The sequence below is a fragment of the Hippoglossus hippoglossus genome, chromosome 7, assembly GCF_009819705.1.
Source record: "Hippoglossus hippoglossus isolate fHipHip1 chromosome 7, fHipHip1.pri, whole genome shotgun sequence".
NCBI classification, from domain to species: Eukaryota; Metazoa; Chordata; class Actinopteri; order Pleuronectiformes; family Pleuronectidae; genus Hippoglossus; species Hippoglossus hippoglossus.
Window position 1 is genome coordinate 23,756,215 of NC_047157.1, and position 17,217 is coordinate 23,773,431.

General features: G+C 44.0%; 2 protein-coding genes across 4 annotated transcripts in view; one reads left to right on the top strand and one right to left on the bottom strand.

Annotated features, from left to right (window-relative positions):
- Positions 1-17,217, top strand: part of spats2 (spermatogenesis associated serine rich 2) — a 31,918-nt gene that overhangs the window by 10,440 nt on the left and 4,261 nt on the right. The window contains exons 8-13 of one of the 2 annotated variants that reach the window (XR_004614333.1): positions 32-90; positions 1,864-1,973; positions 2,135-2,237; positions 2,763-2,911; positions 2,995-4,090; positions 8,812-8,820. Coding sequence is in view for 1 of the 2 variants with exons in the window: in XM_034589578.1 (XP_034445469.1) it covers positions 32-90; positions 1,864-1,973; positions 2,135-2,237; positions 2,763-2,911; positions 2,995-3,351 (778 nt within the window). In the remaining variant the exon portion in view is untranslated. Of the gene's footprint in view, positions 1-31; positions 91-1,863; positions 1,974-2,134; positions 2,238-2,762; positions 2,912-2,994; positions 4,607-8,811; positions 8,821-17,217 lie in introns of those variants that run through there. The other variant, XM_034589578.1, reaches the window with a different exon arrangement.
- On the bottom strand, positions 7,000-17,077 carry pan2 (poly(A) specific ribonuclease subunit PAN2). 2 transcript variants are annotated; one of them, XM_034589576.1, is made up of 26 exons: positions 16,913-17,038; positions 15,712-16,017; positions 15,460-15,629; positions 15,233-15,353; positions 15,032-15,109; positions 14,677-14,947; positions 14,163-14,508; positions 13,075-13,171; positions 12,838-12,957; positions 12,591-12,710; positions 12,347-12,475; positions 12,039-12,238; positions 11,769-11,917; positions 11,544-11,650; positions 11,082-11,180; positions 10,887-10,975; positions 10,439-10,583; positions 10,201-10,338; positions 10,045-10,104; positions 9,867-9,957; positions 9,621-9,778; positions 9,155-9,298; positions 8,125-8,304; positions 7,942-8,035; positions 7,443-7,646; positions 7,000-7,327 (listed from the first exon to the last, which is right to left on the bottom strand). In XM_034589576.1, the coding sequence occupies exons 2-26, from the start codon at positions 15,997-15,999 to the stop codon at positions 7,293-7,295; spliced, it is 3,633 nt and encodes a 1,210-aa protein (XP_034445467.1). In that variant the 5' UTR covers positions 16,000-16,017; positions 16,913-17,038; the 3' UTR covers positions 7,000-7,292. The 2 variants fall into 2 exon arrangements, with proteins under 2 accessions (XP_034445467.1, XP_034445468.1); XM_034589577.1 differs by having other exon boundaries at positions 7,011-7,327; positions 7,455-7,646; positions 16,913-17,077.

The window sequence follows — 17,217 nt, forward strand, 5'->3', positions numbered from 1 at the left end:
CACCCTCTTCTCTTCTCCTCTTCTTTTTCAGTTTAATGGACAGAGAAGTGACTCTGCTCTCAGAAATGGATAAAGTGAAAGCAGATGCCAGTAAGTACTGTGTTTTCCAGCATTTAGACTGAACCAAAGACCCAATTGTCACATACCACCCAGGAGCCACTGGTGTTATTCACATGAAGTGTTCACCTGACTCAAGGGGCCAGAAACTCTGACCTAAATCCCTTTTCAGAGCTGAAGTATAAGAGATCGTTGTGGAGCAGCCAGTCCCAGTTTCTTCTAATAAGCAGTGGAGCCCTGAGGGTCTTGATATACCTAGAGCATACCAGTGTGTGTGTGTGTGTGTTTTTGTGTGTTTGTGTGTAACATGACAGAGCAGGACCGCATACTTGTACAAGTAGGCCATTCTCTCTTCTTCTGTCCTCCCAGTGTCGAGTGTTGTGTGTTCCAGGCCTGGAAAAAGTGAATAGTGTCAGGTGTCAAGGGAGACTCAATGCTGTCTTTGTGCAAGGTGTGTGGGGAGTTGAGAGGAAAGGGAAGAAATCCGAATACTTCCACGTTACAAAAGCCCGATTTCCTCAGAATGTTAACTTTCGTTTATCGGCTCCCCGTGCTTCATTTCTGCAAACTGACGCGTTTCCTGAAACTCTTCAACTGTCCTGAAGGAACAGACTTCCCTGATAAACACACATAATCCACATTTTACAAAGATATTTGATTTATTATTACATAATACAGCCAAGACGCAGCTGATCCTCACAATTAAGAAGCGTAAACTCTGGATTTTCTTTCAGAGACACAACCTGTATCCATGTGTTTCTGACCCAGCGCCGAACTCTGTAGTTTCCTCAAGATTTTTTGTCCAAGTAAATCCAAAAAAGATTAATTTATAATAATGTAAAACGAAGAAAAACAATCACAGTTGCAACTAGAAAACATCTGAACATTGTTACTTGAGAATAAAAAGCTGTCGACGTGATGACATTTCTCATATTTGCAGCTCAGCCACAAGATCAGAAAAAAAATCCATCTAACACATGAAAGGTTCATGTTTTGTGACAGTTTCATTGGATCAAAAGGAGAAATCTTCTTTTGTTGATCCGATGTTCAGCATCATACATGGAGACGTGTTTTGTAGAAGACGTCATCATTCTCCTGGGGGTTATTTTCTCTTCCAGATCAGAAGGCAGCACAGCGACAAGACGTGTTGTTTCCATGAGACACACACACACACACACACACACACACACACACACACACACACTGTCCTTGAACTTACTGTAAAGATACTGTACATAGATAAACGATCCTTGGGTCAAAGAGTTCAGGTCTGTTTGTATAAGTAAAACATTTCAAACGTGAAGAAACGTGTTCAGTGTGTAACGATTGTGTGTCAGTGACTCCGCGAAAAACGTTTTATCTTCGAACCGTGTTTACCCATAGACGCTGAGTCAGCTGCACTTTGTTCGTCTCATTTCAAAATAGCCCTGAATACCCAGAGGGAAACTGGTCTTACTGGGACTGAGAGGAATGTTTCTGTTAAGGCTGGAACAGTTGATTAATAATAATAATAATGAATTGAAGTCACTTTTAAAGAATAAATGCTCCATAGTCTCTACTTCCAGCTTCTCAGATCTGAGGGTTCGTTTTTATTTATCTCAAACTGAGAATCTTGGGGTTTTCAACTGTTGGACAAAACGAGTAGAGCTGAAACGGACAATTCGATTTTATTAATAAGTTGAAGTTCTTGTCGAACTGTCACAAAGAAATAAAAAAAGGCTGAAGGTGTTTTTGTTCGTTTCGTAGAACAAATGAAAAAAGGAGCTTGACGTCAGTTAAAGATCATTTCCTGTTTCTGTGCTTCAGTGGTGATTCTGAACGCTCGGCAGAAGAGAGCCGAGCAGCTCAGACGGCTGACGGACAAGTCGGCGTCCATGTCCGAGGAGCAGTTGACTGAACTGCGCGCCGACATCAAGGTGAATACTGCTGCTCCAGTTTGGATCATGTGAAATCGCTGCTGAGCCGCTGCTGAAAACATAATTTGCAGCAACTTAAAACACATGTACCCGCTGAATCTTTGCGAATGCTTAATATAATACAGTTAACATGATTGGTGGTGTATTTTGTGTCTTCGCAGCACTTTGTGAGTGAACGTAAATACGATGAGGACCTCGGGAAAGCAGTAAGATTTACGTTTGATCTGGAGCCGCTGAAGACGAGCATCACAGGGTTTGGATCAGGTACAGAATCCCGTTTCTCTCCTTTATCACCAACACGTCACAAAATACGACTTCAAACACTTTTTTTGGTAATGACACATGGCACTCAGAAGAGCACATATAGCCGCCAAGGCCCAACAGTCACTTAGATTCAGTCAAGCTGCACCAAATTTAACAAACTCAAAGATACGAGTCCTCAAGATCCATGAATTATTCCCTCTGAAAACGGTGAAAATGTTGAAAAACACACTTTCTCATAAAGTTTAAGATTAATTCCTGGATCTGTTCCCTGATCCGGATCCACTCCAAAATGTAATGGCTTCTTCTTTGGATCGTGTGCCACCTGCCACAACATTTCATGGAAATCGGTTGAGTATTTATGGTTTAATGCTGCTGACAAACAAACGAACAAATGAGCAGGGACGAAAACATAACCTCCTTGAAAAACACTGATGTTTACGTGTATAAATCAAACTCATTTGTGAATCCTGCTTCATAAAACCAGTCTCGTGTTGTATAATGAGTGGTTTGTTGTGTCTTTTCCAGTTTATCATCCACGTACAGGGTACTCAAACCGGTCCCGCTGTAGCTCCACGTCCTCTTCTGTCGCCAGCCCGAGTCTCCAGGAAGCTCCTCCTCCTCCCACCCAGACCCCGAGCATCCCCAGTGAACACCGCCCCCCGCCAAACAAACAGGTCGGCAGCATGAGTCGCAATATGTCTCGTTTAAGACGTGAATCACTTTTAGATTCTGACTGATCTTTTTTATTCTCCTCCAGATTTTCCAGGGCAACAGGCGCACTTTCCAGGGCCAGGGTTATCACTCGGGCGGTCAGCGGTATAACGGCGGTTCTTACCAGGAGAGGAATGCTGCTCGCAACGCGATGCTGCACCGCAACCAGAGCGCTGGCGCTCATCCTTCGCAGCGCTCCACCAACTCGAGGGCTCCCTCCAATCCCTCCAATCCCTCCCATCCCTCCAATCCTTCCAATCCCTCCCATCCCTCTAATCCCTCCCATCCCTCTAATCCCTCCAATCCCTCCCATCCCTCCTCGTCCTCCTCGTCCTCCCACAACCCAGACCGATCGTCTCACAACGGGCTGCCACAGAGGCCTCCGCGGACGCACTGCCCTTGACATTTGGAAATCCTGGTCTCGATCAACCCCCCACCACCCCGACTAACCCCTGCACTCTCCTCCCTGTAACCCCACCCCCCCCCACACACCGACACCCCGCACACACCATACTAACTCCTCTCAATGAAGAATAGAACACAAGTTTACATACTTCCATCAGTTGAGCTGTAGTGCCACCGCTCCTCATCAGTCCACTCATCCTTCAAACTTGAAACGCTCTCTCGCTGTCGCTCTTTCTTTCTTTCTTCTTCTCATCCTGGTTTAGGTAGCAGCTTCTATCTTTAGCCCGTTTGAGAGATCTCATCGCGGCGCTATCGACAGATTCTTGTTCTTCATCTTCTTGCTTTTGAGCCGCCTGCCAGAGACCGACAGGATCATCTGCAGCGATTTGTGCTCTATTGAAGTCGAGCTCGTAGAACTGTGTCTATTTTTGCGGTGGCTTTTGTCGGCTCTCTGATTTACACCTCCACTTTTTTGGGGGTTTTTGTTCTTCTCGTCTCCCAGAAACATTTCAATGCCTTCACTGTGGAAATCGTTGTAAAAGTGCAAAAGTAGTTCTAGCGTGAACAGGGGTCAGGAGAGTAGACCTGCGATCAACACTACAGACTATTGTTAATCTCTGCAAAGGTAAAAAAAAAAAAAAATACTAGAGAACATATCAAACTGTAATCCAGAGCTTTTCTTACGGCTGCTACCAACTTTAGGGAGTTTGTTAACGCTGTGAACTCTCAAAGGAAAAGTTCCCCAGCTCATTACCTTTTTGTAGAACTACGTCAGAGCTTATGTTTAAAAGCTAATAACAAAGGAATCTGTCCACATGCTGTTTCATACTTCTCCACATGATACTTTTCATCATACTCAGTTAATTTCTTTTGTTAAATGCACACGAATGGCATTTTTCTGACGTGCTTGCCTTGGGTCACAGAGCGACTTCACATTTGCCTTTTTTTTTTTTTTTTTTTACAAATGTCCGCATCACGACGGCTCTTTCAACAGATGGCGCATGTAGATCCAACGGAAAGAGCAAGTTGCCAGATCTTCTCTTCCTCTTTTTTTATATCCTCACTTTATCTCATCGCATCAGAAGGTTGTTATCGACTTCGCAGATCTTTTTTTTCTTCTATTGCCTCCGATTAGTCGCCGCAAAGGCTGTCGATGGGGTTCATCTCTTCGTTATCGTCCATAGTTTGCAAACGAAAAGCTAGTGAATACCTCATTGCTGATGTTTGTGACGCGACCCGTTATCGCAGTTTCCTCGCAGCGGGGCTCCGAGTACGAGACGGGAACCACCGGTGTCTCCTCCGAGCGGCGAGGCTGTCGAGGGAAACTCTCCGTCACGTTATAGCTGCATTTTCTTCATGTGTCGTCTTCCCTCGAGCAGACTGCTGGAAAGATAAGAGGGACGTTTTTGAAAAGAAACTATTTTTATTTTATTTTGTTGAAAGAAATTAATTGAGTTTTCTCTCCCAGTTTGTGTTTCTTAATCAGGTTTTCTGATCATAGGGAGTTTTTTTGTTTTTTAATAAGAAAGATTATGTTCATGAGTATTTTTGGAGAAATTAGTTCTCAATTGTTTTGCGGCTTTCGGTAAATTTGTGCTGTAACAGTTTGACTTAAAGGAATTTAAAAGAAATTGGGAAATATGCTTTTTTACTTTATGTAGAGACGAATAAAGAAAACTCCTGGACAAGGAGTGAAGTTTACGCTTTGTCTTCTGAAGGAAAAAGTTCAGGGATGAAGAATAAACTTCTGGATCATCCAGGATTGTCTCGTCCAAACTGGGTTAAGAGACAGAAGGAAACTGGAGTTTAAGTGTGAAACGACAATCAGTTTAATGGTCTATTTTCAAATTGCTTTAAACCTCAGGCAAGATGAATCTGTTCCACTACGGAGACGTGAAACCAATCGATTTATAATCAACACATTAGTCGACATGTGAAAAATGAAACAAATATTCACATTTCAGAAGCTGGAACAAGTAAATTTTCTGTCTACAAATGAATCAACTAATCATTTCAGCTGTTGAGTTCAGTTTCTTCCTGGAGGTCAACAAGCGTTTTACCTGCTCAGGTTAATCCAGCGCTGTGTTACCTTGTGATCCAACTCTCGGTTAGAATGCGAAAAAGTGTATTTCCTGAAAAGTTAAACTCCTTTAAAGTGCTTTCTGAGACTTTTATTGACTGAAGTTGTTGGAAATTCTACAATGAAGCTCGACCAGTTTCTCGGCGAATCGACGGCGAGCCGCGGTGCGAGCCGCGGTGCGAGCCGCTCGACGCTGCAGGAAAAACAATTCAGCTTTTACTCCAGAGAATCTGCTGGACTCGTTCAATCAGAGACGCTTTAGTTTCCTCGTCTGGGGATTTTTGTCTGTCTCGCTTTAACCACTTTTCGTTGTCTCACATTCCAAAACCGTAGGAATATTAGTTTATCGCCAAAGAAATAATCTCGTCCCGTTTTTTAAGAAAAAAGAAAAAGAAAAAAGTTACTGCCTTTTTGTTTTGTTTTGCTTGTAAACATTTCCAAAGGGTAGAACTCCAACACTTCTCCTTTCCGTTTCCTCCTGCTTTACTTTCTGATTCCTTACTGTATATACATATATGTAGCTATATAATTTTGTGCTCACATAGGGCATTCTGTATGTGATATTCATATTAGGCATAATGGAGGTTAAAACATCTAGTCGATTCATTCTTCCAGTAGAGCCTGTGTCCTCCTCCAGACGATTTCTCTGAGACAACTATAAACTCAAGTGCCTTTTCTCGTCTCCCACCAATCCATCGACGTCCCCTCCACCAGAGTATGGACCAAAGACATCAGCCGTCCCTGATACCCCTGCCCCCCCCTCTCTCTCTCCCTCTCACTGAATGGCACACTTTTCATTTACTACGAATAAACCGTTTGCAATACTGACCGTGTACGTTTGGAGTTTTTTTTTTGTGTGTTTTCACTAGTCTGTTTGTCAGCAGGGTTACACAAAAAGTACACAATGGGTTTCCACAGAACTTGGTGGAAATTTAAATATAAATTGATAAACTTTCAAGGAATATTTTTTCACTCTAGCATTGAGAGATGGGGCTTTTTTATTTTTTAGATTTCCCGAGAAATAATTCTTGAGAAAAATATCGGACTTCAATTTCAGACAGAAAATCTGGATCTAGTGGATTTGAATGTGGTTTTCCTGCCTGTGTTAAACTGAGGTTTGATGAGATCCTGTACAGCCACCAGGGGGCGTCATTACACCGAAAATACTGCCAATTAAAGAAAAGACAAAGGTAAAAGAAGAAGAACTGAAGTTCATCTGGAACATTTCTGTTGTAAAAATCCATCAAAGGTTCAAAAGTCCAAACACAAGGAACAGAATCCGGGGGGGGTGGGGGGACTGCAGACTGGATCATACGAATTCGCTCAGGAGTGAATTTTTTGTTTGCAAAGAACCTGAATCCATTTCATAGAAGAATCATTTATATTAGTTGATGTTGTAAAGTTTGAGCTGTTAGTGTCTGAGTTTTAACTGCAAATACCTTTAGATGTTATCGAACTTTATAGGAACATTTTTGCTGGGAACCCGAAAACCAAACTACTTATTAAATTCTCTGAAAGAGCGTGCGGTTCGTTCTATGCTGATAAAACCTACTGGAGTCGGAATGAAAAACAATCTTCCAGTGCTCACAATGCTTTTAATTATTTACATTCACCAGAAAACTTTTTTTTTTTTTTTTTAAAAGGCTCCGAAGTCAAAATACACATTTACCTTTTCCGAAAACCCCCTAAATGAAAAGTACAAATGTTGACTGATAAAAAAAAATGCGCGGCCGCCGAGCTGCGGTGAACTTTGCAGAAAACACACACACACTCTGCAAGAATAAATGCAAACAAGTACAAAACTGAACATGAACTGATCAAGTAGAGATTGAACCGTGTGCAGGAGGAACAGGAGCAGCTCACAGCCCCATCACAGAGGGAAACACAGCAGCACCTGCAGAGGAGAAGACAGTGCTTTCAGTCCACTGGGACCCATGATGCTCTAACGTCTAAACTCAGCATGATATCGTTTAACACCAGGCTGCGTCTAAGTCAACAGCACGTCGTACTTTTCGGGCTACCTTGACCATCTCCTGTGTCTGCGTCCGGGACTTTCCAGTCCTGCTGGCGACCTTTCTCGTAGAGTCCCTTCAGCACCTTCCTCACTTCGTCGTTCCCGCCTGCGCGACTCAGCTCCAGGTGCTTCCTGTACAGCTGCAGGGCGGTGCGAGCGTCTTCTATGCTGTCGTGAGTCTCACCCTGGATGTTGAGTTCTGCGAGTGGAACAAAGAGGACGATCAGAGAGTCGTGACTCCGACAGCAGCTGATTAGCATCAGTTTATGATCAGATTATTGAGCGTTAACAGGGATCAACACCTCAACGCTCCACGTAAAAACAGAAACACTCTTTTAAACCATTCATGGACACGTGAGCAAGTAGACATCGGTCTTTATATTTAATAAATACTCAAATTAACTCATCAAGTTGATGGTTAAACTGATTTAGCTGCAGCTTCATTATTTGCTTCAGTCCTTCACTAATCAACATTTCCCCTGAGTTGAACTGACCTAGAAAGTACCAGGCGAGGAATCTCAGAGAAATCATCCTCTTGCGGGGCAGATGGAACAGGTGGACGGTGTCGACGACTTGGTCTTTGAGAACCTCGAAGGAGCAAAGGAACAGAAACTGATGAGTAAATACCGGCCTGCAAACCAGGCAACAAACCAAATGTGATTCCCAGTGTAACTTACCAATAGGTTAATGACCCTGAAGTCCTTCTGTAAGCCGTGACCGACGAAGCGAACTCCCGTGTCGATGAGGAAGCGCAGCTTCAGGTAGGTGGACTTCAGAGTCGTCAAATGCTTCGAGGAAATCTTTGCGTCCAGGTCTCCTGGTTTTATGCCAGAGTATTGAGTCAGGTAGTCGACCACCTGCAAGAACAAACATTTACCAGTGTTATGAAGACCCACATTTGTATTCTTTCAATTGAATTTTATATTTATTTATATTTTAGTATCTGACATATCCTTTAAAATGTACTTATTTTATTTTCTTATACTTATTTTCAGATTGAAATCATTTTAATACACAATTTATTTATTTTACTCACTTTAATACATGTATTCTCTCCTAGGATTTTATTATTTTATCCTCTTTTCTACATCTTTCTATCTCTTCTCTTGTTTATTCTGCCTGTAGAGTTTCCTTAGTCCCTGTGGTATGAAAAGTGCTATAAATAAAGTCTGCCTGACTACAGGTCGACACACGAGCAGCCTTCAAGACAAACACAACAAAAATATATATAAAACACAGCAACAGCAGGACGCTGAGAGATGAGAAGACACAAGCTGTGCAGAGCAGGAACCACAAGACATTATTACAGCGATGCAACAAAAACCGACACACACCACGACAGACGCTCCAGGCAACGAGCAGAGGTTTCTGACGTGTGTGACTCATTCCAGAACTTTCCAAAAAAGGTAATTCAAATATCTTTTTGTTCATGGGGTTAGGGTTCAGTTCTCACGGCTTTCTTCAATATTGACTCATGTAATACATCGTTCCTGTGAGCTGATCGTCGACGCTGAAAAGGACACGCTGCCGTTCCAATGAAGGCAACAGAATAGAGGAAGTGAAGGGAGACGGTGTCCTCCCTGCACAGCGCTTTGGTCGAGTGTATCCTGTTTCCACAAGAGCAACAAAAATCCCTGTAAACGCCCCATTCACGGCGGATTTTCTGCTGTTGTGTCATTCTGGTGTTTTCACTCTGCGCTCGCTCACCTGCTCCTGAGTGGAGATGTAGTCGTCGATGAAGGGGACGCCCTCGTTGGCCCCCTGACCCCTCACACAGGTGATTCTGGCCACGGACATCTGACTGGGCTTGATGGTCGACTTGGTGCCGTCACTGCGCAGTTCTGCCTCTTCCTGCACACACATCAGTCAGGTTATTATCATTATCACAAGAGGCTGATTTAAAGATAAAATCAATTTTAGTTGGAGCATCACCACATTTTATTATATAGAAACACTGATAGATCTCCATCGTCATGATCATTTGTTATTTTTCAAGCAAAATCTGATCTCATCTTGTCAAATGTGAGAATTTCCCATATTTTTGTGTTTTGTTCTGTTTGAACAAAATAACATCCAACTGAAGAGAAGCATTTTTCCCAGAATCCTTTTATTAACTAAATGATTAATGGAATAAGTGAAATATGCTCAATTTGTCCAATTCTATCAGACTCACCTGATTGAGTGTGACGAACTCGGCGTCCAGCCCCACCAGGTCTCCAGCCTGTGGCATCTCACTGACCATGAGCGGGATGAAGGTGGCGTGACTCTTCCTCTGCTTGCGAGCCAGTGACGCTTCTGTCAGCAGCACGCTCGCGTCGATGGGATTTTTAACTGAGACAAATAGCAGAGAAAGAGCAGGTAAATGAGACATGAAGTTAATTAAGCCTCTGAGCAGTGAGGTAATGTCCTTGAAACGTACTGCGGAGGTCGTATTTGGTGTGGTAGTTCCTCCTGGCATAGTAAAGAATGGCCGGCACCTTCCAGCTCAAGTCAAACTGTGCAGCTTCAGCCTTCGACAAAAGAAAACGTTTATTCATCACGTGGCTACGAACAAAAGATTTCATTTGAATTAATCAAAAAGGTGATAAAACATTTACCTTATCAATGGGCTCGATTAGGAAATCGTTGAACAGGTACCACTGCTGATGAGTGACTCCCTGAAGCAAACACGTGTCACATTAAAGTTTCACAGAATCCATGTGGAGAAGCTCGTCTCATGTCAAACTGTATTTACTCCTCTGAGCTTCACTCACCTCTTTTCTTTGATGGTACGTCTCTCCCACTTTGATGTGTGCTATCAGGTTCCCACCCGTGCGAGCGTCCAGGATGTGGGGCACCGTGACCACCAAGTCAAATAAAGAAGCGCCCTCCTCCTCTTCTTCAGTGGTTAACTGGTGGACGACAACGTGACGCGTCATTAATCGCATGTAGATCTTGACACCACAGTAAAAAACATGAATAACGTGGTCAGCGAGAGTCTTCCTCCCTCACCTCCTCTGCCTCAGGCCAGCTGCTGATCTCCAGCCCCTGACTTTTGCTGATGGACATTTTGAGAGTGGGGGGGATCCAGACATGTCGCAGATCCTCCGCCCGAGTGTCGACGGGGAAGCCCTCCATGTTGCACATGTCCTCCCCACTGCACCAGGACAAAGAGCGAGTTTAGAAACTTTCAACCGACACCAATATTATTTGTAGAGCAGAAACTTAACTGGCAACCAAACTGATAATCTAATAAATGTTTAAATTAAGTGTTACAGCTCATTTCTGTCAGTGAGTTAAATATCTTTGGGTTTTAAAATGATGTTAAAACAAGACAAGCAATGTCAAGACGTCTCTTAAATGATTTCTCACTATCTTCTGATGTTTTAAAGACTAAACTAAATTAAAACCATTTAACAATAGTGAACATAATTGTTAATGATATTAAACAGGATCTTACTCTAAGCACCACTCAGTGGGCATCGGTGGGGGCTCTTTGGGTTTAGGAGGTTCCATCGCCTCTTTCTGCATCACCTTGTTGAAGGCAAACTGGGAAGACCACAACAAACAATCATATACTGCATGTAAACAGCAACGTGCATGTTTCAGTGTAATTGAAACTTGTCCGAGTGGAAATGAAACTAAAAACACCTACCTCCGCCTGAACCTTCCAGAATTCAGCCTCTTTGGCGCTGTTCACCTCACAGTTTATCACCAGGACGTCTGGGAGACAGCGAATGTTTCGTGTTTGCACCTGAAGTGATGAACAAAAACATTATCACACGTTTTAAATTAGACTATAGATGTGTTATTCTGTTAATATGACCTGCTGCAGGTCTGAGGCCACATCCATACTGATACGTATTGTTAAAACAGAAACAGTCTCTGGCTACATTGTTCAATTGCATTTGGATTTTTGGTATTTTGGTATTTAAATAAATTACTATGATTGTGAAACAGCAATGGTAAAAAGTTAAAGAAGGGATTTAGGTGGATCTGTGACTGGCAGGAAGTGTTGGAGTGTGGGAAAAATGATTTTTGGGTGAACGTCAGACGGAGCAGCAGTGACGCATGATGTCGTACTGTGGTTGTTGTCTGAGTAATGGCCGTAACTCACTGTGGGCTGGTACTTCTCACAGTTTTCACACCACGCCTGAGTGCTCTGCTCCAGACAGATGCTCTTCTTCAGGATCTCGGAGAATTCATACTCCTTTATTGACTTTTCTGTCAAGTGAGATGAATATTGTTTATCAAATACGGAACAGTTTCGTGGTCTTTCTGCAGCTTCAGCCCGCACGTCTCTATTCACACAGGGTGACGTGGAGCAGGACCTTGAACTCACCCTGGGAGTTGTGCTCAGGATAGTGCATGGTGAAGAGCAGCGTGAGGGAGGAGCGGACCGTCTCCTTGCCACAGCGACACAGGCTGCTGTTCTCCACTTCACATCCAAACAGCTTTCCAATGACAGACTCACCAGAGGAGCCCAGAGAACTTCAAGACATTCATCAACAAAACATGAGAACATTTCCCTTCAATTATTTCTGCCATTGTTCCTGAGCAGACGCTTTGCTCAGGGAACGATTCTGGCTCAGTTTTTGTTTGTTACTCTGACCTGCTGCTGGCTCCCCTGTAGGCCTGCGGACCCTCCTGCTCCTGCGTCTCCTGGTGCAGCTGGGTGAGGATGAAGCGGTTCCAGCTTTGGATCAAGCGACCGAGTCGGGCTTTCCCCGTTTGCTCGTCCGAGTCTGCGAGGATGAGGCCCAGCGCCGAGGCTTCAGGGATGGTGCGAAACGCTCGGAGGAAGTTACTGGCCTGGAGGAGAAGAGACAGGAGAGGTGACGTTGAGAAATCACAAATTCCGAAAACCTCTGCCTTGCCACAGGGATGCTGCTTTCCAGAGAGACAGAAACCGACGGCTACCTGACAGGGATCTCCTCGTGACAAATCCAACATGTGGAAGAGGAAGCCGAGCTCACAGGCCAAACAAAACTCCTTCTGGCACAAATGATTCTGCACCAGATACCGGATTGGTTCCAGGAAATATAAAACCTAACGTGCCAACACAAGGAGGAGAACAACAACAACGCTGCATGAGTAAAAGAAAACAACATTACAAAAGTACATTTCAGTAAGAGAAACACTCTTGGCCTCCCTCGTTGCTCACCTGGATCATGCAGTTGCAGTAAGCATTGGGGATGTGAGGCTCCAGGCCGGCGAACAAGGTTCTGTTGTAATGTTTGAAGTCAAAGTCCTCCAGTCCGAGTTTTGAGTATTTAATTGTGACCTGATGGAGCAAAAACATGGTTTTATCACATCAAACAGTATTTTTTTACACAGCAGCAACAACAAAGAAAATATATATTATATCACAGAAGTCAACAAACTTTCCAATAACAAGTGGTAAACTGTACCTTTCTGTACTTTTTGGGCACCATGTAGAGGTGTGGCTCTTCATCGCGCCCAATGGGGGATTCAGGGACCTGATTGTAATTATCATAGTCGAGCTCCACATCTTTGATTTTGTACGGAACCTGAAAACAACACAGAAAATGGATTTTTAACAATGAACGACTGAAATCAAACGTATAAACACGACACTGAAACATTTGGTAATTTGCAGTGCTGTGTGTTGCATCTTTGAAACGTGCCTGGTTGCGAGGGCGGGTGCGAGGATTCGCTGCGTAACCGATGAACCCAACGGTTTTCATTGTGCGCAGGATCTCTGGGTCCACGGGCGGAGCTCGTCTGTTGGACAAAGACATGTTTTAGTTGGTGGCAGATATAAAAATTATTAGGTTATTACAGAGCTGAAAACCACATCGGATTCGAATCTAAATGTTATTGATCTGTTGACGTTCATGTTTAATTTAGAGGGCTTAACAAACACTTCGTTCTACTTCCACTCAAACACAGATAAACATGTTGTTCCTGTTGCATGATGGGTCTCTCAGGCTGAGAATAATGTCCTTTCATCAGTGTGTGTGTGTGCGTGTGTGCATGTGTGCATGTGGAGTCACATTTGATGAGAATTGCTTGTTGATGGTGAAATGTTTAATTACTGGAGATGTTTCTTACTGGCTGCTGTTTTATCAATTGTTCCGTGTATCGCTCACAACGTGACTGACAGGAAACACTGACTTCTACTTCTAGAGAATTTGTCAACAATGGCAGCAGAAAAGAGAAATACATTCCACATGGGGAGAAGTGAGGTCATATATTTTTCATTCTGCAGGTTGTTGTTTTGAAGCATGACACACTTGATGTTCTACATTTCTGCTATCGTCAACAAATCCCACACATGTGTTCGTCTGTCTCTCAATACTTTCCCACTTCCTGTTCATGTCTGTGGCCGCCGTCCCCTGCCTGCTGGTTCCCACTTAAGACGTGAACCTTAAAACACGGTCACAAATGTAGTTTCATTCCTAACAAAGGTCAAATTATTGCCCAAACAGCTTAGCCCTGTACTAAAGCAGAAGTAAACAGAGTGAATGATGGGAACTACATCCACTTATTATATTCACTGGGAACTGACCTCAGTCTGTGGCAATGAGTAATAAGCCGTTATCAGGCTACACAGATTTGACCTGTTACTGAGATTAAATATTGTAGGAGAAAGTATCAGCACACAGGTTGTTTAATGTACATTCTTATGTGTACATGTAACCTTACTGAAATACTTTTGTAGGATCCTCACTATTACTGTATGCAACACAATGTAAATACATATGACTGTTACCTGGGACTAGGTGCAGCCAGGGCAGCAGACCAGTCCGACAGCAGCGCCTCAGTGCTGGTCAGCGGCATGGGGATGAGCGAGATGGGCAGCAGGTCGTGGTTCCAGTCCAGCTGAGGCAGCGTGTCCACGAGGCACGGCAGAGCAAACTCCGTCTCCCGGGAGTAATCATTGAAGGACACTTCAGGAGCGTCAGACCACAGATGCACACACCCCCCAGAGTCCCCAAAGGACAAGGCTTGTTTGCTGGCTGAGACGTCAAAGCTCATGAGCAGCTGCCCCACCGTGTTCACGTGGAAAATGTCAGCCATGTTGGCAAGACCAGTGGGTTCACAGAACTGGCACTGACCTGGAGAGAGAAACAATTACATCATAAACCAGTAAATTGGAAATGGTTCCTAAAATACTGGTACATGTAGCCTGGACCATTGTTTATAAGGAACATGTACGAGTGAAACAAACAAGTCAACAAACAGACAGACAGAAAATGGCACGAATGAGATCCCCTGACTCATACCCGTCTGCGAGATGATTGCCAGGCGCGACGTGTAGGTAGGAATGAAGCGCAAGAACAGGGGGTCCACATGCACCTGCAGTGGAGTCACGGCTCTCATCATGCGGAGGTCATACACCATGAGAAACCGGTCGCATGCCAAACCATTCATTCCTCGGCTGGAGAATCCGCACGCAGCCAGAAGGTTCCCGTGAACGTCAAAGTCCGAGAGGCTGCCCGAGAACGCGTCGAACTCGTGCTCCGTCTTGAAAGTGCGCAGGTCTCGAAGAGTTATCTGGGTTTAACAGAGGGCGACCGTGAGAGACGTGTGACCTTGAAAAACATCTTTCACACAGAGATTTCTTCAAGTTGTCTGTACCTTCCCAGAAGTGTGCCCGCAGAAGAAGAAACGACTGGTCTGACGCATTATTGCAAGTCCTGGTACCTCAACCGTGAACTGTCAGCACACACAACAAGGAAGTAAACAGTCGGTCACTTACGCTTAGTATTAGTTATTTTTATATTACGTGGCAGATAGAACCAGCTGTGGACGATGATTAACTTCATCCCAAAGTCTCACCTTTTGAGTTTCTTGAACAGTATTCAAGTCAACTTCAATCACATAGTTTTGCAATCCGCCCATGATCATCATGTTGTTGTCAGTCATGAGGAGACTATGCATATCAGCTCCTTCATCCATCCTGTGACACACACACACATCATTGACTTAAATCAAGGAATTCAATGAGAAAATAAACAATATCTGCACAATGACTTCAGATCCAGTTACTTTTTAGTGACACTTACGGGTAATCAAACATGACAAGGCCCCCCCGAGTGTGGCATTTCAGGTTGTTCTTGGAGAGGAACAGCACGCCCGTTTCCAAACTCTGAATTTGTCGGATGTCATCTGTGGAGTGCGCTTGAAACGAAGAATAACGGCCCATTGTCGGTCCAAAGAACGAGCTTGCATGGCCCTGAACAAAAGGGATTAAATAATATTAATTTGTGTTAAAGTGGCGCTTCAGCATCAGTCTATGCTCCAGGATCAAGACTCACTCTGTGGTTTCCCATCCAGAGCATTTCCTCCTGCAGGTCGAAATGCGTTGCAGTGACTGGGACGCCGACTTCTGACACGACGCTGTGCAGCTCGGAGAACATCCCCTCCATGAGGTGCACTGTCTCGGGGCCCGTCCCAGCCAACCCCTCTGGGTCGAGCTCCACGCCCTGAAGGAGACTGGGGTTGAGGTGCGGATCCATGGAGGGCTCCATACCCGGCTCCAGCGTCCCGTGAAGGCTGGGTGGGTATTCGCCCATCCCAGGGTCGAGGCCGTCAAAGTTCATCATGGGTGCGGCCGAGTCAACCTGCAGAGGAACGGTGGCTGGTTTCATTTAAAGTTGCAAAGCTTACACATCATGCACAAAAATAGAAACTTGAGGATTCAGGACATAAAGATTCGTCTTGAGTATATTGTCAACATGAAACAAAATATATTACGATACAAATATAATAATTTATCCAAAAATGTAGGCAATTAGTTCAATTATTTATACATTAAATAGACTCCAGATGCATCTTAAAATCTATTTTCAAAGGACCCAGAGAGCTTAACTTTATAAATGTGGAGCTTCTCAAATAAAATGAATTGATTATATCCTCTGAACTTCGTTTGTACTTTCAGAACATCATAAAAACATCAATCATAATGTGGTTGGTATCAACATTCGTAAAAAAAACTGGTGTTTTGACGTTTCTTCATCAGAATTCACATCTGTAATAAATATCCATTAATCTATAATCTATGATCTTAATATAGATTTAACTTCTCCACCCCAGGTTGTGTTTTGTGTAGCAACATGAAGCTGTTGTGATAAATGAGGCTAACACCAATAAAACACATCGTTTGTTTTGAATATTGTTAGCATCTTCAGGCTAGCTTTGCTGTTAGCATTAGCCTGGGCAGCAGTAGCTAGCTCCCGGAAGCTAACGTTAAAAACCAAGTGCTAACAAAACACCTGAGGAACCAAACGTGTTGTATTGCCGACTGAAACTTGTACTGGAAGTTTTATGTTTATATATTTCCTTCACTTACAACAGCCGCGATTCACTGTGGACAGCTAAGTTAAGCTAAACTAGCTTAGCATCGTAGCAAAACAGACACTAGAAGCCAGCGTGGGACACGACCTCGCTTTGTACACAGAGAACAAATGTGCAGCTGAAAACTGGGAGAGTTTAAACACGTGTGAACTTTACACCGACCTATTGTTGAGATGTTCACAGCACATGTGTCCATGTTCATCCACAACACAGGGAGCTGCAGACAGGATGTGTTCAAGAGCTGCAGACAGGGAGCTGCAGACAGGGATGTGTTCAAGAGCTGCAGACAGGGTGCTGCAGACAGGGATGCGTTCAAGAGCTGCAGACAGGGTGCTGCAGACAGGGAGGCGTTCAAGAGCTGCAGACAGGGAGCTGCAGACAGGGAGGCGTTCAAGAGCTGCAGACAGGGTGCTGCAGACAGGGAGGCGTTCAAGAGCTGCAGACAGGATGTGTTCAAGAGCTGCAGA